General features: G+C 45.3%; 1 protein-coding gene across 1 annotated transcript in view; it reads left to right on the top strand.

The window, feature by feature from the left end:
* LOC149339678 (LHFPL tetraspan subfamily member 2a protein) overlaps positions 1 to 18,591 on the top strand; it is a 91,964-nt gene extending 73,373 nt beyond the window's left edge. The window contains exons 2-5 of the mRNA XM_089548367.1: positions 6,763 to 7,030; positions 14,245 to 14,496; positions 16,632 to 16,745; positions 18,137 to 18,591. Of these exons, the coding sequence (XP_089404493.1) occupies positions 6,844 to 7,030; positions 14,245 to 14,496; positions 16,632 to 16,745; positions 18,137 to 18,279 (696 nt within the window). The 5' untranslated portion in view covers positions 6,763 to 6,843 and the 3' untranslated portion in view covers positions 18,280 to 18,591. The remainder of the gene's footprint in view (positions 1 to 6,762; positions 7,031 to 14,244; positions 14,497 to 16,631; positions 16,746 to 18,136) is intronic.
* Positions 18,592 to 24,100: the final 5,509 nt, after the last annotated feature.

Below are 24,100 nucleotides of genomic sequence, written 5' to 3'. Positions count from 1 at the left end.
TGCATGTTTGTGCCGCTTTGATCTTTTTTTCTTCTTCTTTTTACGTTATGCGGACAACTATTTTCGCTTATTGTAACTGTTGTATTCTGCACACCATCCGCCTCGTGTTGATTCGCGATCGGCTTTCCTGATTGCAACCAGGGCAGCTTTTGGTCCTGGGCAGCCGTACGCTAGGTATACTTTTTCCCATCTTTGTATAGTTTGGGGCCTCGCGTGGTCGATGCGAAACTTAGCTGCGGCAAACGAGACTGTCCCTTTTTTTCTTTCATTTTTTTTTATCGATGCGCCGTCCTCGCTTCCTCCCTTCGTAAACGACTGGGGCTTCCTTCCTCCGTCGCGGCTCCGGAAATTGTTTCTGGGCCACGTTCCGGACCGCGAGAATCCGGCTAAGTGAAATGCGTTATCTGCCGCGAATGTGTCCACGAAGCGGCGAGTTTGTGCGTTTTTGCTTCGGGGACCTTGCGACAGATTTTTCGAGTAAGAGCCGGGCCGCAGCCACCAGTGCGGCGGCCTGCAGGCAGAAAAAAGTTACTTTGTCAGGTATACCTAATTTAACAGCCAGCTGTGGATTAATAATTAGTTTGAATAAGTGGTTACGCTCTCTTTCATTGGTTTCGATGATATGTTTATGCTGTGCCTCAATTTTCAGAGTGCTGTTCTTGCTAATAGACACCTGTCGATTAAAGGCTGCCCTTGCATGCGGCATTCGTCGCCGTTACAAACTCTGGCCACCCTCAGTGCTGCCAACATCGTTCCCACTTAAGGGCTGATCAATTAGGCCTCGCCCTGGTTCGTCAGTCGGTGTAGAGCGACTGCCTTAGACTGATTCCGGGTTAGATCTCCGACCACGACGAATTTTTCCTCGACCACGGTGGAGTTTTATAGCTTTCCTTTGTAGCAGCCTGGAGGGCGGAATTCTAAACATTTGACCACCATCAGAGCGGCTTTGACGTCGATATGAGAAGATTGCAGTTAAGCATTATGCTGGAGGTGTTACGCTGCGCGAAGTGGTGTAGGCCTCCCGCCTATGTATTTCCCTGCGCGTATTTCCAGTGCTAATATAAGACTTTTCGTTCGATGGCAGTGCCTTTCCCATAGTATTGGCTTTCTTAAAACGACCAGCCTCGAACTCGGACCACAGGCAGATGTGGTTGGATGTGGATCGAGTTCGTGGAAAGCCAATCATTGGAAAGAAGTACTAGAAGTTTCTTGAACGTCAGGGGGAGCTTAATTTGTCATAAGCATCGCTAGGTGGTTGGTTAGCTCCATAGCTCTTGCGCTGATAATGATCATGTTCGACGTGTGCGAAAGTGTTGGGCTGGATTTAATATAAAGCCCCATTAACTGCAAATGTTTTTCGTCGTCTTTCTCATTTTTAGACTGCTGATTGCTGTAGCATTTAAAAGACGTTATAAATTATGTAATGTCACCTAATCATTATTTTTGCTACTGCTTTTTCGTCGTCATCGTCAGCCTCACTACGTTCAGTGCAGGACATAGGCCTCTCCCATACCTTTCTGCGCGACAGACTCAAATTCACCAACTAATTTCGCATCGGACTACCTCTACTGGAGCAGAGTTGGCTGCGCTTCTTGCGGCAGTACAGTATATCTCACAACAATCACCTCAAAAATGGGCTGTTTTCTGTGATTCAAAAGCTGCCCTACAATGTCTTCAATCTTCCTTGAGACATAGCGACCATGAGCAACTTACAGCGGAGATACGATATCTGCACCACCAGGCAATCGAACAAGATCATGAAATCTTCCAGTGGGTACCAGGCCATAGCGGCATTGTTGGTAACGCCTTAGCTGACGATGCTGCTCGATCGGCTCACGATACAACCAACACTGTCCGCATACCACTGACAAGAGCTGACGCAGCAAGGCACCTTCAACTGCTCGCCCGAAACCTGACTGTAACGTCGTGGTCTGCCCCTGGAGGTTGGTCACCCCGCTCGCATCACTTCAACCTCTTGCTCCAACATCACATACCATTCGGCCTCCCCCGCGGTGATACTACGCTGTTGTGCCGCCTGTGGCTGGGAGTGGCGTTCACAAACGCCTATTCCCATCTGATCACAATGGCTGACTCTCCTGCGTGTGACCAATGCGGTTGTGACGAAACGATCAGCCACCTCCTCTGTGACTGCCCTCGTTTTGAGCGAGAGCGCGGTGTCCTAAGTGTTTCTCTGCTCCGCTTGGACTCGCGTCCTTTAACAGAGTCTAACGTTCTGGGGCCTTGGGCTCAACCTTCCAGACAACGGAAAGCGGTGAAAGCGCTCCTGACTTTCTTAAGGGACTCGGGGTTGCATTCCCGCCTATAATCTTTAAGTTTTCAGTGCGCGCCCTCTGTCCCTGTGACATGGTGGTCGCTGGACACTTAGAAAACTCATTTCCTTGCCGCTCTTTTTCCTTTTTTCCCCTTTGTTCCCCTCCCCAAGTGTAGGGTAGCCAACTGGGCATCGCCTGGTTAACCTCCCTGTCTTTCCGTCCTTTTCTCTCTCTCTCTCTCTCTCTCTTTCTAATTAACCCTGTCCTGTGCCAGCTTCGGTCACTGTATCCCCGCACACTTATTAATCTCATCCGCCAACCTAACTTTCTGCCTCCCTTTGCTACGCTCGCCTTCACTTGGAATCCACTCCGTTACCCTTAACGACCGTCGGTTATCTTGCGTTCGCATTGCATGCCCTTATCACGCCCATTTCTTCTTGATTTCGACTAGGATGTCTAACTTGCGTTTGTTCCCTCACCCACTCTACTCTCTTCCAATCTCAACTTTACACCTATCATTTGCCCTCCCATAGCTCGCTGTGTTGTCCTCAATATAAGGTGTTTTCGTTAGCCTCCACGTTTCTGCGCCATAGGTGAGTACCGGAAAGACACAGCTGGTGTTTACTTTTCTTTTGAGGGATACTGGAAAACTGCCTTTTATGATGTGAGAGCTGCGAAATGCAATCCACCCCTTTGTTATTTTCCTAACTGTTACACACTTGTGTATCGGATCTGCAGTAACTACCAGTTCTAAGCAGTTTATTCGCTTACCACTTGCAGTGCTTCGCTGCTTATCAAACAGCTGTTCCCTTACGAGAATGTTGAACACGACTTTATTTTTCTGCGTATTAATGTTTAGATGCACCGTTTTCCTTTGCCTGTCTGGATCTTCGATCATGCTTTGCAAGTCGTCCTCTGATTTGCTTAGCAAGGCGGTGTCATCAGCGAATGAGATTACTAATGTGTTCCTTAACTTTTATCCCCTACTCTTCCCGATACAGCACTATGAATGCCTCCTGTGTTTTTATTCAGCGTAAGCTTACGCTGACGTAAATAAAAGTGTAACTAAATCTAGACTTAGCGTTTCACTTTGAAGCCGAAATGGCGTTCCGAGCGATTAGCATAATTCATATGCGGTCGGCCCACTGTTCTATAGCTCTATCTATAGCGCACATGGCAAGGGCGCAGTACGCAGCGCGATTAGGGAACCTACCTGTTTATTTCTTCCGCTCTATGGTATGGCATGGTATTGTATGCTATGCTGTGCTATGCTATGCTATGCTATGCTATTGGAGCTTATGGATTAATTTCAATCACCTAGAATTCTGGGGTCTCGGCCATCTGGGCCCGTGATTTTATTCCGCGACCTCGTGTCTTAGCCACTCTGCGCGACTACTACGGGTCCTTACCTCCTAATAAACCCATTCGCCTGGCCGGGACAGGTTTGTACGAATAAGAGAAAAAAAATGCCCTGCTTTCCGCGGTACCGGGATGTAAACGAAGGACCTCCAACAAACGAAGCGGAGTCTCTGCCGCTATAGCTCCTGCTTTTCCATTTATACCTTTTGCTACCCTGTATGCTCCAAAATACCGTAGCGTGTTGTGAAACGTGCGTAAATCCACGAGCGGTCTAAATTTTGCGCGGTATATGTTATTCACAACGCCGTCTGTCAGGGACGCTGTTTTGGAGCGCAAGCGACGAAACATCTCTTGCTTGCTGCTGCCACATCGCCCAAGAAGGATGTCATCTTTCACTGACTTGCATGTAAGGCATCCGACCTGAACCTGCAGCGTGACGCGGGTCCGATCGTTATTTTCTCATCTTTTCACTTTTCTGTCTTTCTAATCTCGTGTCTGCTCGCGGAGGTGACGGCGGCCATATTGATGCCGGCCGACAGGCTCGCGCTCTGTCCTCTTCTGTACCTGTCTCCCTTTTGCGCTAGCGGAATTCTTAGTCCTTTGGTATCTCGTGATGCTCCTTGGCTGTTTGTGTTATTGCTTCATTTTCGGGTTTTCGCTGTTAAGTGAAACGCCTTACACGTGCTCGATTAGTGAGAAATAACAGGATGCGAGAAAAATAAAACCAGCACTAATGTTACCCTGACGCTGCGTAACTCGAAGACTACCATCTCAGGATTATGGACCTCCACTGACGTGCCTTTGTAAGCTATACACAATGCGCGACACTATATTGTTGGCTCTAAATACAAGTTCTTTGATTTTTTAATTAGACTCGTGCCCCCCCCCCCCCCCCCCTCTTCTGCACAGATTGGTTTTATTTCTCCCGAAGTAAATGTGCACATATTTCCAGTGCGCCAGCGGCACGTTGACCGAATTATACCTGGTGCGAAACCAACTAGGACGGCGCGCGAGGACTATTTTTCAACGGAAAGTTAATCATTCAGGTTTTGCAACGCTATCATCCGAGGAGACACCACTTATCCCCGCCCTGTGCTGGTTGTTTGGCCTCAAATTAAGATGGCACATACCCACCACGAGGGTGTGGCCAAGACACAGGCAGTGACTTGCAGGAAACATAAGCGTTTTTGAGGGGAGAAAAAAATAATAGGTTGTTACCTCACAGCTTAGACGGCGGAACTATAAGGGAGCTGTTAACTAGGAGATTGAATACGGGACGCTGGCCTTGAGGGCGAAGTCAGATATATTGCATGTAATGTTTCGAGTTCGCATGTAGCAGCGTACGCGGCTTCTTTTTTTTCTCTCTCTCTCTCTAGCTCGCTAACGGTCTGAAAAATAAAAAAAATGGTTGAGGCTTAGCTTAGGTTAAGCCTAGTCAGATGCGAAGCATATTGTCGCCGAGTTGCATATCGAGCACGCCGCTTGGCTAGACGTTCTTCACGCTCTTCATCAGTCTCTGTAGCACGCCGCAACTTTTGCTTCTCATTCCAACGAGCAGCCCTGTCTCCAGGAGGCATCTCTATCCCTTGTACGCCTAGCAGAGGCAGGCGCACCCCCTTGTATACCGCCGCTCCAGCATCACGTGTAGGGTGCCTGGATGCGCGCCCTCGCCCCCGCTACGGAGCGGGGGCGAGGGCGAGCATCTAGGCACCCTAATCACGTGTTCACTACAGCGCACCTAGCGGCAGAAGCAGGAAACACATTGGTCGCGACGCCTCGCGCGACGGCGCGAGCTAGGGCCCCGTTTCTCCTATGTCGTTACGTCACGCATCACGTGGTCCTCCTTGGTCGCGACGCCTCGCGCGACGGCGCGAGCTGGGCCCCCGTTTCTCATCTGCTGTGACGTCACGCACCACGTGGTCATCCTTGGTCACGACGCCTCCCGCGACGGCGCGAGTTGGGCCCCCGTTTTTTTATCTGCTGTGACGTCACGCATCACGTGGTATGACATGGAGGTCACGAAAGGTCAATGGTAACGACACCGCCGCGCTCGAGGAGCTGGGTTGGGCTATTTTAGTATGCTTCGCATAAAATAAAATAAAATTTGCAGTCGTATCTGTGCTAACGCTAGACTAGGCCGCGGTAGGAATGCATGCTAGCTGTGCAGTGTTGTGCTGAAAAAAAAAATGAAAATCGGTTTTTGAGGGAAGGAAATGGCGCAGCAGCTGTCTCATATGCCTCGGTGGACACCCGAACAGTGCCGTAAGGAAGCGATGAAGGAGGGATTGAAAGAAAAAAAGGATGAAAGAGGTGCCGTAGTTGAGGTCTCCGGAATAATTTCGACCACCTGGGGACCTTACAGCACACGGGTGCCTTTTGCGTTTTGCCTCCATCGAAACGCTGCCGTCGCGGTCAGGTACGAACCCAGGTACTCCGGCTCAGATGCCTTAAACGGCACCTGACCAGGGTCAGGCCATTTTTTTAAAAAACAAGCCCACTGCATAGATGAGGCATCGAAGATAACCTCTGCAAAATACTAGAGCCATGCGCGCCCCGAAAAGCTGCGAAAATTCAAATCAAAGCCCGCTCGTTCTTTCCTTCCACAAGCAAACGTCCTCGTCCTCTACTCTGGCTCGTTTGACGTCATACGGGACACTTTCGCTAAATGCATTCCATTGTTGCGTCGTTCTGACTGACGGGAGAAGGGTGGGCGTAACCGGGGCGTCACGTCGTCTACTACTTGCGCCCACGCTTTCCGCAGCGCCTTCCGTTTTGGCACATGCCTACAAGCCCGCGTGAAGAAAAAAAAAAAAAACTTAGGAGGGAGCGTCCGGCGACAGCCTTGAACCCTAGTCATAAAAAGGAAAAAGTAGCATGCGCGCCTTATCTTCCAGGTCTTTTTAGCATCAAGTTTTACTTGTGCTTATAGAAAAGCCTAATCTCGCACACTTGCAACTGGCTGTTTCTTCAAGGCGCTGCTGCGCAACGAATATCGGCCGTCCTGGCAGCCTAAGCCGTCACCACTCCTGTAGCCGTTCCTTCACCGGCGCACAGGACGTGCGTGCAGTTGGGAAGATACAAAGTAAACATTGTTTGCAATAAAAATATGTATTTTCCCATGTTTTCGCAGGCCCCGTTCCCTCCGGCCTTTCCGCCCGTCGCCGGGCCGGCGTTCCGCCACCAGCTGACCTGACCGGCGACAGGCGGCGCCATGGGTCACGTGATCGTGACGTCGCGCACGCTTCTGTGGACCTTGCTGACGGTGGCGACCGCGCTGTCCATGCTGGCGGCTGTCGTCACGCCCACATGGCTGGTCGGAGCGCCCAAGCGGCCGCTCATCCGCGGCAAGCTGTCCGGCGCCACGATGCGGCCGCCACAGCTCTACCGGCCGTCCATAGGTACGTTCGCCGTGACCCTCCCATAGTTGGGTTCCAGGTACCCCTAGGTTGTATTCTCATTTAATGCCTGGAACCGCTCAGTTGGCGTTGTCATGCCACGAAAATGGAAAGAACCGCGTTATCTCCTCTCTGGAAATATTGGTACGCTGTGCTGTTCAGAGAGGGAGTCAGTCGGCGTCGGCTGGTTTTGAGGCCTAGATGTGTTCACGTTCACTTTAACTTTTGACGAAACTTAATTGATGAATGGATTTTGAATGCGTTGGAGAACGAACATTATATGTTAGAAATTCTTATTTTCTCGAAGATCGTGTAAAAATGGATTTGGCGAGGGAAGAAAGGTGACCTTGGAAAACTGACCATGTCTTCGCTGTTGTTGTGCAGAGCTTATTGCCGTATCCGTAAGCACAGGTCTTCGGTTTCGCGTAAGTATGCCATTCCACGTGCACCGTCTGCAGAGATATTTACTTTTTTTTATATAGCTAGAGGTGTAGCATGACTATCTTGCAGGGTTTACATTTTGACGCTGAGCGCAGTAGAAAACGCTGTGACGTCACACGTCACGTGGTAGAGGGGAAGGGTGAAAAGATATTTGAACAAAAGTTCAGACAGCTAAGCATGCGTGGCGTGTGAATTACACTTGTCACGTGCATACGCATGACTTCACACCACCCGCTGCCGCCACCTTTGGCTGATGCGGGAGTCACGCAGCGATAGTAAATTAATGAGATAAAGAAGTTTGCGAGGATAGGGTGGCCGCAGTTGTCAAAGGACAGGGTTAATACATGGGAGAGACCTTTGCCCTGCAGTGGGCGTAGTCAGGCTGATGATGATGATGAGTAAATTTGGTGCGAATGTAAGCGTTCCGAAGTTTTTTGCGAAAATGATACAGCTGTTGCGATCGCTTCTTGATTCATTGAGGGTGGACTTTTTACGACAGGTAGACTTCGAGATCGATACTGTGACAAACATAAGGAAGGAAAGGTACGAGCTCGGCCGTGTCAGCGAAGCCAGTCTATTCCACGAACCCTACTTTGTCCTTGGGCTTTTGTTGACACCTGCAAAGCAAGCGTGACTGGATGTGTCGTCTTTTTTTTCTTTTTTAATCTCACAGACTTGGCTCCTTATCTCTGCAAGTTTGGCTTCTCCCCATCCTACACAAGCGATGTTTCCCTCTTTTTTGCGTTGTTTAATACAGTGCACATTTTTTTTTTTTTTTTGAACGCCGACGCTGAACGAGCTGTCATACACGGGCCGCTAGCGCGCGCAGCATGAACGCAGTTGCGGTTATGAACGTTGTTGCGCCCTGAAAGTAGTTTGCGGTTATTCGGCTGTTGTAATCTCTCACTTCGCGCAACCGTGCATTGTTGTGAACTGCTGTGTCTACTGTGTCAACAGCTCCTTGGTTCCCATGCGTTTTCTCAACGCTTATCAAGTTCGTGTCCTTCTCTGGCTTTTTTTGCCCTAGAGATTCCATCGTCAATGACAGGAAATACAACTTTGCATATTGGCCGCGCAACAAAAATGCGTGCTAAGGCTCTGCGGCATAGCTTCTTGCAAGTTGCGTAATTTTATCTGTTTGAGCCCACTTATGCATTAAGATGCGTACCTTTCGAACAGTCGCGCTGGAACAATCTCTGGCAGCTAAAGAAACAGCGTGTTAAAATAGATTCTTTACGTTTGCGTGCCTGTAAAGCGTGCTTCACCGCGGATAGACCCTTAGTGCAGTGAAGCCAGCTTTAAAGACTTGATTGGAGAGAGTGGGGTGCATTCATCACATCACCATAAACGATTTAATTATTATTATTATTATTATTATTATTATTATTATTATTATTATTATTATTATTATTATTATTATTATTAATTGTTTTTGTTGTTTCGTAAATAATGAAGCACAAGCAGAAAAGGTGTGCAACTTATCATACAGGGCCTTAGTCAACACTTTTGCTTGACAACCACAGTTCATGAATTTTGCGTTCGATTTCTGGGTGCTTGTGCGTGATAACGCCTTGAAATAAATGGAAGGGTCCACCTGTGTCTGAACGCCGCATATTCTGCATACGGGGTGCGCTTTTGAGACTGGGAACCCGGGTGCGTAGGCGCATTCGAACTTGATGACAGGAACAGGTGCTAGTCTGACACCAACGCCGCTCGATCCCTCTTGAAAATTTTTTCCTTGGAGTGAAATCTGTTGAAACGTTTCGCCAGACCCTTCGATCGATGCTCTGCGACTTTTGACGATCACATTAGCTGCGACGGGCGTTGGGATCGAGACACGCGTTTCGGTCGCTGACAAACGGAATCCTGGCTCGAGGTGAGGGCCGCATACCGGCCGTCTCTTGTGAAGAAACGGCGATCAATACTTTGTTTTAACAAAATGTTTGCTTTAGTAAAATCGTGGAACACTGCAATATCTGGTACGCAAAAAAAAAAAAAATCAGGGGGCACTTTGTTGTCCTAAAGTGCGGTGAGGCGAAAGCCTCTGCGTTTGGGAGGCATCTGTCTGATTCGACGCCTTTCTGAAAACACTCTCCAGCGTCCTAGACAAGGAGAACTGCATATGCGTTGGCAGGAAGTAGCGTAGCCATTAGCACGCTCGGCTGCGGAACGGAATAATGGTGGTTCGAATCTCATCGTGCACAAAGATTTTTTTTCTGGTCCGACTAGAAAAGCGTGACACCTCTGCTGACAACCTACTGTCGACAACCTTCTGTCGACGACCTTCTGTCGACAACCTTCTGTCGACAACCTTCTGTCGACAACCTTCTGTCGACAACCTTGTGTCGACAACGATGAGGCATTAAAGCCTCATCGCCTTTATACATCGTACTTTATGACGACTGCCTAGAAACTGCTCTGCACCTACACCCTCATCCCTCCTCCTAATTCCCCAACAGTGTCCGAGTGCCATCCCTTCCTTGCAATAAAGGCTTTATTCATTCATTCATTTGGAAAGCACGCGAATACTGCGCTGTGTCAGTGGGAATTATGCAGGGCTTCGTAGCAGGGCTTTGTAACGGTGTGTTTGTTTGTTTGTTTAGACTCATGCAGACGTTCCTGTTCATGGTTAATCGGGTGCCCTCGGTTTGAAATGCACTCACCCGAAACTACATTTTTTTATTAAGAAAACCACATATTTATGACAACAATCGAACAATACCCAACAACTCCCACTCACATGCACAGCACTGTTCCACCAGAGGTGCATCTGGACCAACTCGCCCCAGTTTCCATCCTAATACACAAATGTGTACGCGGCTTGTTTGGTCTCGTCTTTGGTTACTGCTGCAATGTAATGCGCCACCAACTACTGGAGCTTATATTTTGAACCTTTTGCTATAAACACGAAATGAGTGCAGAAAAAAACGTTTTTAAGATGTACTATCGGGGACAGAAGTCTCCACGACACGAGAAAACCGATTTAGCCGTACAGGTGCCACTTCTGGCACTACCACCTCATTGGACTGCCGCACATGAGAGCACGCAAGCCCAACTTTAACCTCCTGAAGTGCGGCCTCAAACCACCGGCTAATAACAAACCTATTGGCTTTGGGTTGCCTCTCGTGCCTCCAAGTTTTGGGCAAGCGCTGGTGTCGCCTCGGAACGTATGTGGGTTTTAAAACGGCGCAAAACAAGCTGAGTTGTTTACATAATGGCTTCTTCTTACAGAAATGAGTCCGGAGTACAACCAACATCATGGAAACACTGTGGAGTCGTGACGTGGGAGTTTCAGGACCAGACAGAAATAGCATAAGTAATCAGTCAGGGAAGGCTGAATTTTTTTGTGTGCTGTCGAGGTACATTCCTTGCAAAAATCAGAAATTTTGAAGTTTTTCCTGTGAGAGGATGATAATTCGTGACTGAAGGCATTAAACGTGGGGTTTTCGTCAAACAAATTTGGTTAGCAGTCAGCGCATGTTCTTTTTGCATTACAGTTCTTCTCTCTGTGTCCTCGTTTGCTGTTCACGCTGCTGCTTTTCGCTCTCGAGATGAGCCAGCTTGCCCAGTCTGCTCTTCCAGCGTGTAAAATCTTCGCTCACAGTCTGAGGCGCATGGTCACTTATGCCTCGCCGTAACCGCCGATGAGGAGAGGTTTACTGCTGGGCAGCGGAAGGTGAACACCTGGCTGCCGCCATTGACACTCAAGATACGGTAGGCGGCGCAATACCCTCTTGTTCCTGTGCCGCATCTAGCTGCTGGAAGCATACGAACATGCGCTTCCCTTCGTCGCCTTCAGCATTCGTTTTGCGCCACTTCGCTGAGAAGAGTCATCTGATTTAAAATACCATTTCCTTCCAGGATTTGTTTATACGACTTCGCACATTTGGACATTCTTCACAGGGATTTCCACACAAGGCATTGCGGCGGGGGCTGTTATTGGGAGCCCACCCTCTCAGCATTGTGTAACTGAAGCCGGTTGTAGTTTTTGGCACCGATCCAAGCGGCCAAGGGAAAAAGGAGATGAGAGAAGGAAGAAAAACACTACCGGGGTCGCTTAAGTCTGCTTACGTGCTATAAATGTGGAAACAATGTGCACCACTGCTGTTTTAGTCGGTGCATTTATGATTTTTGAGCGCCGTGGGTTAATACATATATGCAGAATTGGACATTTTCTATACTTAACATTCATATATGGCGGCGAATCCTCATACCACTACCAGCGCAGTGCCACAGCAGTTGAGCAATGCGCTAACTGCACAGGCAGGTAGCTGTTCCTGTCGCAGCCACCCGTGAGGATTTTGCGACCTATGTTGCTGTTCCCAACCAACTTCCCGTGCAGCTGGTGCGACGCTCCTCCAAACTTAGCCGAGCTTACCTGAGTTTGTACTTGAGATTACCCGAGTTTGTACATGAGCTTACCCGAGTTTGTACACGAGCATACCCAAGCTTCCTCCCGTTGTCTGCAGCTTGTGTGGCACTGCTCCAAACTTCCCCAAGTTACTACCAAGAATAGCCAAGTTACCGAGTAATTCGGGTAAGCTCGGGTAAATGTCCACACTTTCTGTTAACACTTTCTGTACACACTTTTCGTGGATGCCACGCATGAGCCAAGTAACTCTTATGCATTAAAAAGAAAAAGGGAAAAGAAAATGGAGGGACGCCGTCAAGGAGCGAGAGCTTGAAGAAGATAAAAAAACTCATTCTGAAGCTGAAAAGTCATTCTGAGAACTCATTGACAAACACACGCACTTGGCAGCACTGGGGCACTAGGCTCGGTACATCCAGGATCTAGTACTTTGCAAAACATATGGTGGCTCAGTAGGTTGAGCACTCTCTATTATGCACGCGGACATTTCCGACGGAACAAAAAAAAAAAAAAGCAGATTGTAACACCAGTTAAAAAAAATATGACAGGTCATGCTTTGCAAAAGCAAGGTTTGAATGCGCTAGAAAGCAGTTCATCATACTAATGACTGCTTGGCCATCTTTTAAACCTTGCAAGCACCTTTTGTTGGCCATTTCAAACACCTTAATTCTTTTCGAAGGGTATTTAAAAATGCCATGACACCATTTTTCATACTCAAGCTCTTAATTGCATTTTGTTCACTATGCATCTCGTAACACCTGGGCAAAATAGCTCATTTGGTGCAGCGAGTAACTTAATTGTAATTGAATTTTTAAAAGTTCTACTGAGCCTTGTGGTAGTGAGGCAACACTAGCACGCTCACGATCCATGACGACATAAACCGATGGTCGCGTGCTTGCTCATGACTAAACTTTGCACATCGCTTCGTTAGTGCAGGCGAGTGGGTGAGTCGTTGCTTGGGCTGGGGGTGCCGAGGGGTGAAGGGGGAAGTCACGACAGGGGGAAGGCCATTGTCTTTCCCTTTTCTGTCTAGCTTTTTCCCAATCTCGGCAGCTGCACAGTAATCCATGCTCACCTAGGCGCGCACTCTGCTCCGCACCGGCCTTGCGCACGATTTTGTAGTAGACAGCGCTGTCAGTTTATGACGTCACTCAAACTGCTTCAATATGGCCGCTGCTGTCAGGGGGAAGGGCTTAGAGGTGTTAACTTCTAATCGCAATTGCGAGCTCAGCTGCGTGCGTAGAGCCCTGCTTCCGTTTTAATTACGCATAACAATTAATTTCGTGGCTAGTACCTGCAGCGTACAACCACGATTTGTTGGTAGACCTCGTCATGACCCCTTAAAACTAATCCACCCACAAATCCACTGCAATGCAGCCTAATCCTCCTGAATACCACAAATCTACTTTTTTTCTACCGCAATTCACCATAGTGCAACTTAAAGGAGCTCTAATAAAGTTGTGGAATGCCTGAGATGTTAAAGCACGCCAATTCACAAATATCGTCCAGCAAGAATATTTTTAATGCGCTTTGTAGAAACTGAGGTATCTGCAGTCAAAATTTGAATTTCAGTGTCTTTGCACCTTTCTCTCTCCTCTCGTCACTTGCACGCTAGAAGGTCGGTACTTCTTCACCGGCCACACCTCCAGAGGCAAAGCTTCGTGATCCGCCGGAGCTGCGTGGCCACGGTAATTGCCTGACATCTGAAAGAATCTAGCCAATAACCATCTCTCAACTTGTATACGCACGTGCGAGCGACGGAGGAGGGTGTGAGCATGAAAAAGACACCGGAAAGGGCTCGCCAACTTTTGCGCATGATTGTGGGCTCTGTGTATTATTTGGACCATGTGCTAGCAGGAAAGTGGAGTGGCATAGGCCTGCAAGCACGCAAATCAAGTCATCACATAATTTGAAGAAACATAAATGAGGGAAAGGTTGAAATCACAGAGCAAACCATGTGTCTGCCGCATTTAAGGGAGAGGAATTTTTCGCTGCTGAGTGATCAGTACAGCAGTTACGTTAGGTACTGTTCCCTTCAATAATTCAAACTCAAAGAGAACTGAGTGTTCGAATTGTGCGGCGCTCGAATTCACTGGAGTCTTTTTAATGCATTTCATGCTGGCTGGGCCACAGTGAGTTTGAATAAACCAACAGTTTGAATGGAGCGAGCTTGAATTATAAGAGTTCACTGCCCATTTATACAGATGTCTACAAGTCATGGAGTTTTTTAGGATTATTATCTTCATTGTGGTGCCAGTCCTGTTATAGCAATTCTTTTTTTTTCTTGAAGCTACAAGAGATTTCTGAAGTACTCATACCAGCTTAAATACGCTGAGATGCTGAGGAATGCAAGATACCCTTAAAGAACTTCAAAGCTGTGGTACTGTATCATGTTTTGTCTCTGCAGGCCTCTACAATCGCTGCGTCAAGCTGCACCAAATTGACGAGCTGTTCACAGACAACTGTGCTCCGTTCGTGACGTCACTGTCGATGCCGTCAGACGAGTTCCCCAGCCCTTGGAAGGCATCCCTTGCATTCTTCGCTGGTGGCCTCATCCTCATGGCGGTCACTGTGCTGTCCGCAGTGCTCGGCTGCTGCGTCCAGAGCGTGCTCAAGAAGAGCATCTTCACCGTCTCCGGCACTATTCAGGCCGTCGCTGGTGTGTGATCGCTACCTTTATCTCGTATAGGTTTGGTTTGGTTCATGGGGTTTAACATCCCAAAGCGACTCGGGCTGTGAGAGACGCCGTAGTGAAGGGCTCCGGAAATTTCGACCACCTGGGGTTCTTTAACGTGCACTGACATCGCACAGTACTCGGGCCTCTAGAATTTCTCCCCCAAAGAAATTCCAGCCGCCGCGGCCGGGATCGAACCCGCGTCTTTTGGACCAAACCGAACCTTTATCTCATATAATTGCAACGTGAACAGTGTATTGACCTTTGCTTTCTTTTTCTTGTAATCAAAGTTGTCATCTCTGCAACGTTAGAAATGGAGTAAAAGGTGAGAGGGCTTAATTGAAAATCAGTATTGCTGATGATGCTGGTTTGAAGCAGTGAAGAGCAATTACTTGTAGCACAATTACATGTAGCAAAATGGATTATTAAAAATTTTGTAACATGCTGTCATTCAGAACAGTGTGCAATGATTTTTATTTTATTTTATTTTTCTTGATATTGACATTGTCCTCAAGGCAACACGAGATCTTCCTTGCACCTACAAGCAAAGTTAGAGATCGGAAGGCATGATTAAAATTTCTTTTTGCTGATGATGCCACCTTGCAGAAGTAAAGAATGTTCATGCCAGTCTTCTAGTGAGCAGTCAAGAATATGGTGAACTTACTTCTTAAAATTTTGTTACAATCTTTAATTCAAAATGCCTGCAGTGGAAAAGCAAGGTGGCTGGCACATCACCTCCATTTTATTTGTTGTCAGAGAAACTAATGCTGAATGGAAACTTCAACATTAGAGCTAGCCACTAACTCCTCTGTATTGTGTTCTTCAAATCTGCAGCAATTAAGCTGACTGCCACATAGTTTTTTTTTTGTTTGTGTGTGAGAAAAATATTGCATAATGGTGAATGTGTTGTGCAACTGTTAGAGAAGGTCCTAAAGATGTTTCTAGACGGGATTTAAATTTTGAATTGTTGCTCAGCTTTGAAAGAGAAAGGCATTCTGATGCTTGATGCTCATTGTATGGTTCACCAATATGAGACAAAAGCAGAAGAGGGCAGATAAGATGACCGTTACTCTTAACTACGATGAATGATGGCAGCACAGCTAGGGTGGTGAAATCCAAGTTGGCACGCAGACAATAATTCATAATAAATTTTTAAAATATGAAAGCAGTAGAGGCTTTTGTCTTTGTGCATTTCTATTAGGCATGCAGAAATAGTGGCGGTTCAGTTTGCATGTATTCTAAGCGAATGGTAATTTTCTTCAGATGATTCCAAAGCAAATATTTCAGACACTTTTAGTGTATGAAAACTAATTGCAGTTTATCAGAAAGCCTTTCCAGAACCATTCATTTTGTGAGTCACAGGGCCACTGCATACGGAAACCGAGTGCATTGAGTTTTAAAACACAACTCCAAAAATTTCAAACGGCTGTTTTAAATTTTTGGAGTTTGATCCAGGACCCAGTTTGATCCAGGACCTTTATTCCAAGCATCTCACCCTAGAAGAGCCGAGCGCCAGGCCAGGGGAAATCTTGTACTCATTAAAGAAGCCAGTGGGTACCCGGCGGCACTGGGGATCGAACCCAGCGCCTCCCGAATGCGAGGTGGATGCTCTACCACAAGGCCATGCTTCCATGTATACGAGGTATTCGATAAGCACTTTCGTCTGGGCAAGTTGGTTCATAACAGCAACTAAAGGAATAAACTTGCGCAAAGAGCTTGAAGAAGAAAACGCAAGAGACGTGAAGACAGGACAGAGCGCAAATTTGCGCTCTGTATATGAGGTGTTGGAGGACACCTCATATACATGGATTGCAATGTTTGCCTGTTTGGTAAAGCATAAATAATGATAAATGGTGGTTAATAAAAGTTCGAAAAGTGTGTTTCCAGCTGGAAGTGGAAGAGATCCTGGCTGGAGCTTTTGTATTCATATTTTCCCCACCTAGAAAATGGCGGATCCATCTGGAGCTATCATGATGTTATTATAAGCTAGCTAGAAAGAAACTTCTTTCAGCGTGTTAGGATGCCAAGCCACAATTGAGAACTTGCAAGCTGGAAAACCTTGGATTTGGACTGTTCCGTGTCCTTTTTTGGGCAGCGTGTCTCTGCTTCGGTCATTCCAGGTCTGATGTTCCTGCTTGGGCTCCTGCTGTACCCAGCTGGCTGGGGCACTCGGAGGGTGCACACAGTGTGTGGGCCCCACTCGGAGCCTTTCATGCTGGGCGGCTGCTCTCTAGGTGAGCACTTGGGTGCCACGCATAAATGCACGGAGGCGAAGCGTAACTACTCGAGGAGAGGCATGAGTGTGGGACGTACGAAGTGAAAAACTGTGCAAAGTCATCAAGTTTTTCAAATGTCAGTTGACGCATCAGGCTTTGAAACAAATAGGGCTGCTTGTTGAAACAGATAGGACCAGGACAACTTGTTTACTCATAATCTTTTAGGGCTGAAGCATTGCTGCAGTTAGGCAATAAAAAAATAGAATCAGTAAAGCATGCAGCAGGGTTACATCAGTTGCTAACAAATGGCTGGTTTGAACAAGATTAGGTTGGCGATGGATGTGATGATCAAAGGTTGGAAAGTGGTTCCAGTTTGTGAATTTCAGCGATGTTTCGAGCTCCTGAGTGTGGAAAATTGCGTACACTGTTGTTCATGAGGGAGGGTGACGAAAGCCACGCATAGAAGTTGACTTCACATAAAAACAGCTATTTGACATATATATCAGAAGTACTATATTGTACATTTAAAGACTTTTCACAGCTTTCTTAAGCCATTTGTAACGCTTGTGACGACATTATCATTTTATTTGCCCCCTTTCATGAGTTGCCTATAATATTTGCATTCATGTGATTCATGCAATCGGGCTATGTCTGCATATCTGATTTTAGCAGATATGCAGATTTGAGTTTCACTTCACAAATTGCAAGTCCATCTAAGCTTTAGTTGTTTTGATCGCCGGCATGCTCCCTAACTACTGCCCCCAGTCACCCCTGAAGAAGGAGCCGAGCCGGCTCTGAAACGTTGCACTTTAAAAAATGGAGATGTGTTAAATTTATCAGATGTCTTAAAACTCAACCACAGACAGGCAAATCTGTCAAAATGATTGGCTTTCAAGGCCATCTTGTGTGCAGTTTTTTTGAGTTCGATTTGGGACCTTTCTACTACATTTGAGTGCTACAAGTTGTCCCCTTCTATTTGAAAGTTTTTCAATTAGATAGAATGTTCACTTCATATTTCCTTCGAAGTGAAAAATAATTATTTGCCCGTGCCTTTTGAAGAATGAAAATTGAAGATTTAGATTTAAGGGAGGTAGTTACTTTTTTTTTACTTGCTTCTCAGTTTTGGTGTTTTGTTTTTGGTGCATTATCAGGATCTTTACACGAAAGAAAAAGCATAAAAAAATGAGCATTCTCAGATACTCACGTAGCCTCAAACATGTTGTGGTATAACAGATTCATAATAACAACACTTTGCTTCAGAAACTGAAGTAAAATAGAAACACCATAAGCACACGCTTGTGCGCTTTAGTGCCTTTGTTCTGTTTGCAAACACTGTGTTTTTCCATTAGCCCAGTCGGCATCGAGCTTAGCTGATATATTGATTTTGTGAAAAATGTGCCGAATTTCAGGATGGGCCTTCTACCTCGCCATTGGATCCACCCTCGTCACCTTTGTCTGCTCAGTGCTGTCTGTCCAAGCGGAGGTGTCCACATCGAGCGACAAAGTGCAAGACGAAATCCTCGAAGGAAAGAATCTCATCTGCTTGCTGTAGTTGCAGCCAACCGCCGCTTTTAAGTTGTCATCCCATCTGAGACTGTCAAACCTCCGTGCCCCATTTGTCGAGGTTCCTCCAGCTAAGAAAAAAAATGCACGATGTGAGTGCACCTTCTTGTTTCTTTGTGGGTCAGTAGCTGTTGACTGGATTCTGTCTGGAAGTGAGGTAGCATTAGCTTTCCACGAATGGCTGGAATGTGTGTGTGGAGATGCATGCGCGCGCAATGATGAAAAAACGCGAGATCTTTCCCACCAGTGTATTTTCGTCTGTCATAAGTGACAATGAGCCTGGCGAAAATCTTTCCCAGCCCAAATGGTTTATGGAACAATTTCCAGTTGGTTCCAGTTGGAACCAGCTGGGTTCCTGTTGGTTCCAACTGGAACCAGCTGGAAATTGTTCCATAAACCATATAGCTATTGATGCTTTGTGTTGTTTGCAGATCGCTCTCCGAGGACTGTTTCAGGCATTCAGTCTAGGTGTGACCACTCAGTGAATTCGGGTCAAACGAGGAGAGCAATTGCTCCTGTAACTCCGCGGGGCGGAACAATTCTAGCTGTTTTGATGAAACAAAAATTTTCAACGTGATATTGGTTGTGAGCGTAAAATGATTGGCTCAAAAGGTGTTGATGGTTGGAATGAAGCTACACTCATGGTTTTTCCATGTTGGTTTTGCCACCATCTGATTCTTTCTCAAATATGTTATCTCATGCCATGTTTTGGCTTTTGAGAGCTGATTGAATCAGCACAAAATAAATATTCAAAACTGTACAATTTAGCTTGAGACATCCAGGAGCTTGCATCTTATTTGCTTATCTTCACCGGCTGCACCTGTCATGAAGACTTAGTACCTGTCCTAGATTGTAATCACGTTTTCTGTGATTGAAGCCAGAAAATGTGACTTTTTGTCATTATCTCAGCTCTACTTGCATCGTCAGGCTGCGGATGCTTTGCATGTCATTTAAATGTGTTATGCCTCTATGCTTTGCATTTTATTTTGAGCAGCTATTATGTTTCATTGTACAGTTTATTGACTATAAATTTTCACTCTGAAGCAGTGATGGCAGTAATATGAAATGATCTGAGCAAACATTGTCAACCATGATATTTGTTTGTTACCTTTGCATGACAATGTAGGCTGGACAGGGCACATAGGCATCTTTTTTGTCCCAGCTCCCGTGTTGTTAATACTGTTTCATTTTTATTTGTGTGATGTCTATCGTACTTCACTTGTTGCACTACACAGGAAAAGAGTAAAAAAAGCAAATGTGTTGAAGAATGCTGAAATATGTGAATAGATCTGAAGGAATTTTGGCTTTCAGTGTGAAGATGTCTGGAACTGTGCTGACGTCTCAACCACTTAAATTTCTGTTATGCTGAATGCTGGAGCACAGGTCACACATATCGTACAGGCATATGCTCGTGTCCTATGGACCTGTTAGCGTACATGTCCTCATAATGACTTAAGGGGGGACATGGGTCTTAGAACATTTTTTTTTTATTTACAGACCAAATGCAATGAAACTGCACAGACTTATTCAGTTTTTTCTGCTGATTTCAAATATGCAAATTGTTTATTTATAGGCCAATTAGTTCCTGTGATATTAATATATATCATGCCATTGTCTGCTCAAACAATAGAAAAAAAATGGGCCACCAGAAATTTAATTTTAATATGCGGGTAGATACTACAATGTGTGAGGAATGCAACGCTGGAAGCAGTTTTCAGTTTTTTGTCCGTGTCGTCAAATGGGCTTAATAGTTAGTTTTCAAGTGAGTTAACCAGACATACAGTGCCAGAAAACACATGACACACAGGAAACCAACTTTGAGCCCATTTGTCCACACAGACAAAAAATTGAAAACTGCTTCCAGCGTTGCATTCCTCACACATTGTAGTATCTACCCACATATTAAAATTAAATTTCTGGTGGCCCATTTTTTTTCTATTGTTTGAGCAGACAATGACATGATATATATTAATATCTCAGGAACTAATTGGCCTAGAAATAAACAAATTGCATATTTGAAATCAGCAGAAAAAACTGAATAAGTCTGTGCAGTTTCATTGCATTTGGTCTGCAAATAAGAAAAATGATTTAAGACCCATGTCCCCCCTTAATATAGTGGCAACGGTGTTAGAATGCCGAGTGAAAGAGTGTATGTGGCTTATTGCTTTTGGGGCAGATGTATGCAGTCACTCAAGTCATGCATTCTCATGTTGACATTTGAAAAGTCTAACTGTCTGTGCACGCTGTTTCAGACACACAGTCACGAAGTGGCAGAAGTGCTTACACAGTGCAGAGTTGCTTGCACCCTTTGTATAAAGTCTTCCAGACAAACTTTCGAGCCATAAAGTGCAGCGCCGTGCAGAAGAACAAATGACATCATACTCATTTTATGTCTTGTTCCACACCTGTTAAATAAATACTGTTTTTAAACAACAAATTGTTAAAAAACTGCAGTTACTGCACAGCCAACTGTATGGCTTCAAGACTGGCAGGTGCCGCTGATGCTGAATTTTCCGCAGTATCAGCAAGTTGTACAACTGGTGACAATAATTGGTTACTTAGAAATTCTAATATTGAGTGTGTTCATTATGGAAAGTACTTTTAGGCTGTCGCTGTTGGATAGTGTTGTTTGAAAGATCACAACCTCTCATGATGGTGTTCAAAATTTATGTGCCCAGGATTTGTAAAGTAAAAAAAATAATAATAATCTGTGCTTGGTAATGTAGTTATTCGACAACATATCCTTTTATGAAAAACCGGATGTGCAACCAATTCAGTGAGCTGTTCTGAGAGTTTTGTGTTACCAGTTTATTACCTGGCCAGTAATTGCCATCTGTAGATGCTTAATATATAAGAACATTAGTTCATGCTTGTCAGTAGGCATAACAACCTCGAATTGGTTTTGGGGACGTTAATGGCTGAGTGAACAGAACATGGCATTTCAGTTTTGGACGTACTGCCGCAAGTTGCTTCTGGAAAGGCACTATGAAAGGTCCACAGACTGAAATCTCTTACCATCTTCATGTTCTCCTCTACAGACAAAAATTTTGCCTGCAGAATCTTACTTACTGAAGCCATGTTGAAAACTCTACCTTGCTGGCCAGTGCTAGGCCGCTGACCAAAAAGCCTGTGGTTGCTAGTAGCGCATTCAGGTTCATTGCATAAAGGGCTCAAGTGGCAAGGCATTGTTGTAATGTGTTTTCAAGAAGGAATTTTGAGAGTCATCTTTCAAATTTTTTTCAAGGTGCTCTCATTTCCAGGTGTCACAATCACACTACTCTGTACAACTGCAGACGCAATGGCCTGTGAACAAAAGTGTCCAAACATAGACAGCAAACTAAGGAGGCTTTGGATGCAAGAGGTTAAATAAATAGTGCAATTGACTTCAACTTCTGCTGTGCGATAACCGCTGCGAGTGAAACGAGCTGCACCGGTATCCAGCCTTTGTCAGCCAGAACCTTCCTGCTGTTGTTCATCATGTGCATTTGCACTAGATCGTCGAAGGGCATTTCAAGACATCCTTAACTGCATGAAAGTTGGACTTCCCTCGTAGCTTTCTTTTCCTCATGCGTGTGTAGTCAGCATGGGACATGTGAAGACGAAAAAGAAATATGCACATGTACAGCCTTTGTCAAAAGTAACAAGGCTGCATGGTTTGCTTCTAGCTCGTACAATGGAGCCCTTACAGCTTCCCAGAAGCTGAAATGGTCGTTAAAGGTAAGGACTCTGGGTCTTCTTACCTTCCAACACGTTTTGATCTTTAGGAAAGCCACAAGGGCTCCACTATACAAGCTAGAAGCAAACCACGCAGCCTGGTTACTTTTGACAAAGACTGTACATGCTTGACTGCATTGTGAAACTGCACGCATCTTTTGCAGATGAGCTGCTATTCTCATCCAGCTTTTGCAAGTTGGAGCGGTGTCACTGCTGCCTGTTTGATGAATGCTTTTGTGCTTGCAAGGCTGGCATCACAAGGCTGTTGTATTTTTAATATAAAATGTGTACATGAAGCTCTTGTGTGTATATGTGTGCATTTCTCTGCACATAAAAAAGCGTTTTCTTTTTTTAAGGGGAAAATATAGTACTGCTCGTTTCTTTATGCGAGGCGCCAGTACACCGGAAAGCTGAAGCTCCTAATTGGACTGCAGTTCCGTTACTTTTGTACAAATCCTGAAACAGCTTTCTAACTGTCCAAAGCCTTACTCCGCTCAGTTTCTTTCAGCCCCCATCAGCCCTGAAGAAGGAGTCAAACTGGCTTCGAAAAGTTGGGTTTCAAGTTTTGGTTGGAGACACGCCAGAGCTTATTATAAACTTTCACTTAATAGTAAAAAGTTGCTAATTTCAGAATTTTTCATATTCACTAAGGTTACTAGTACCAACTTGACACCACATCATCTCTGGCACCACTCAGTGCAAGTCCAAAAGGGACTCTAGGGTCGAATATAAAGTTTAGATTAATGGATTACCTTTCAAGATTATCGATGCATAGACTTCACTAACAGCAGAGCACTGGCAAGAGAGGACTCCCAAAAATCTTTCTTACACTGGCAGCTAGCAAGATTTATTTTCAGACTACCTCAGCCGTGGCATCCATACTTTGACGGAGGTGATGCAAAAATACCAGTGTGCTATGCAATGTCGGCATATGTTAAGGAATCCCAGATGATCGAAACCATTTGATAGCCTTCCATTATGGCAACTCATCTTGCTCTTTTCTGACACCTCTTTTTCATCCCTTTCCTCGCAATGTGGTTCCAGTGTCCATCACGAATGCTGTTCCTTCATGATTACCTTTGCTATGATTGAAGCAATTCTGTGACAAGAAATTTGTTTAGCTACATTTCTAATGTGTTATCAGTAAATAATATCTGGGACATAAGCAAGATGCTGCATGGCATGAAGTGCTGTTTTTTTTTTTCTTGTAGGGGCTGAGCAACACTATTCAATAAAGTTGCCGAATGCCTGGGATATTAAACGGTGCCGCTTAACAATTATCTTCCAGCAAAAATATTTTACTCACGCAGCGAGACAATGAACGTGGCCATTGAGAGGGAGACACTGTGAAATGCCAATTAGCCCACAAGTTCATTTTGAGCATATTTTGAATGCGTTTGGTAGAAGCGGAGTTATCGGGAGTCAAAACCTGAATTTCAGCCTCTTCGTATAGTTACATATAAGCTGAAGCGACATCTTGCAGTGAAACCTTGTAATTATCAGTGTATCCTACCACATGACCACTTCTCAGTAAAATTCAATTCTATATGTTGCTAAGTGAACCATTTTTTTTATTCAGAGGTGTCATATTTTGTTATAGTTTACCGTTTCCAGTGTACCTTCCGATGAAAAGCAACTATCGCTTCAAATTGCCAATTAAGCATGCTTTGAGCTTTTTTTCATAGATGGCCCCATAATGTTTTGCAATTTTTGATTGAAACAGTAACCACAGCCCACTAAAACTGTCTTCAACAAGGCCTGCATCACATGCTTTGGTGCAACTTTCAGTGTGGGAACTCAATTGCACAGTACACTATACTAATACCCGTGCCACACGCTCACAAGAAATCGCAGTAAATGCTTAAGGCCTTAAGTTTGTTAATGCCATTATTTTCGGAGCTGGTGCTACATGTCCACATTTAATGGCATTATCGCAAGTGACGATGACGATAATGCTTGCAAGGTAGTCAAAATTTTCATCTGAATATAAACATTGCTAATTGGCACAATATATGGGAAATGTCGTTCAAATGTAATATAAAAACAATTTTCCAGAAAATACGGCTGTTCCTGCTTTACAAGCCGAAAAAGTAGCC

The sequence above is a fragment of the Amblyomma mixtum genome, chromosome 6 (assembly GCF_055824585.1).
Source record: "Amblyomma mixtum isolate Tamu chromosome 6, ASM5582458v1, whole genome shotgun sequence".
NCBI lineage: Eukaryota > Metazoa > Arthropoda > Arachnida > Ixodida > Ixodidae > Amblyomma > Amblyomma mixtum.
Note: the sequence above shows the minus strand (reverse complement) of the source record. Positions and strands in the feature narration are given on the sequence as shown.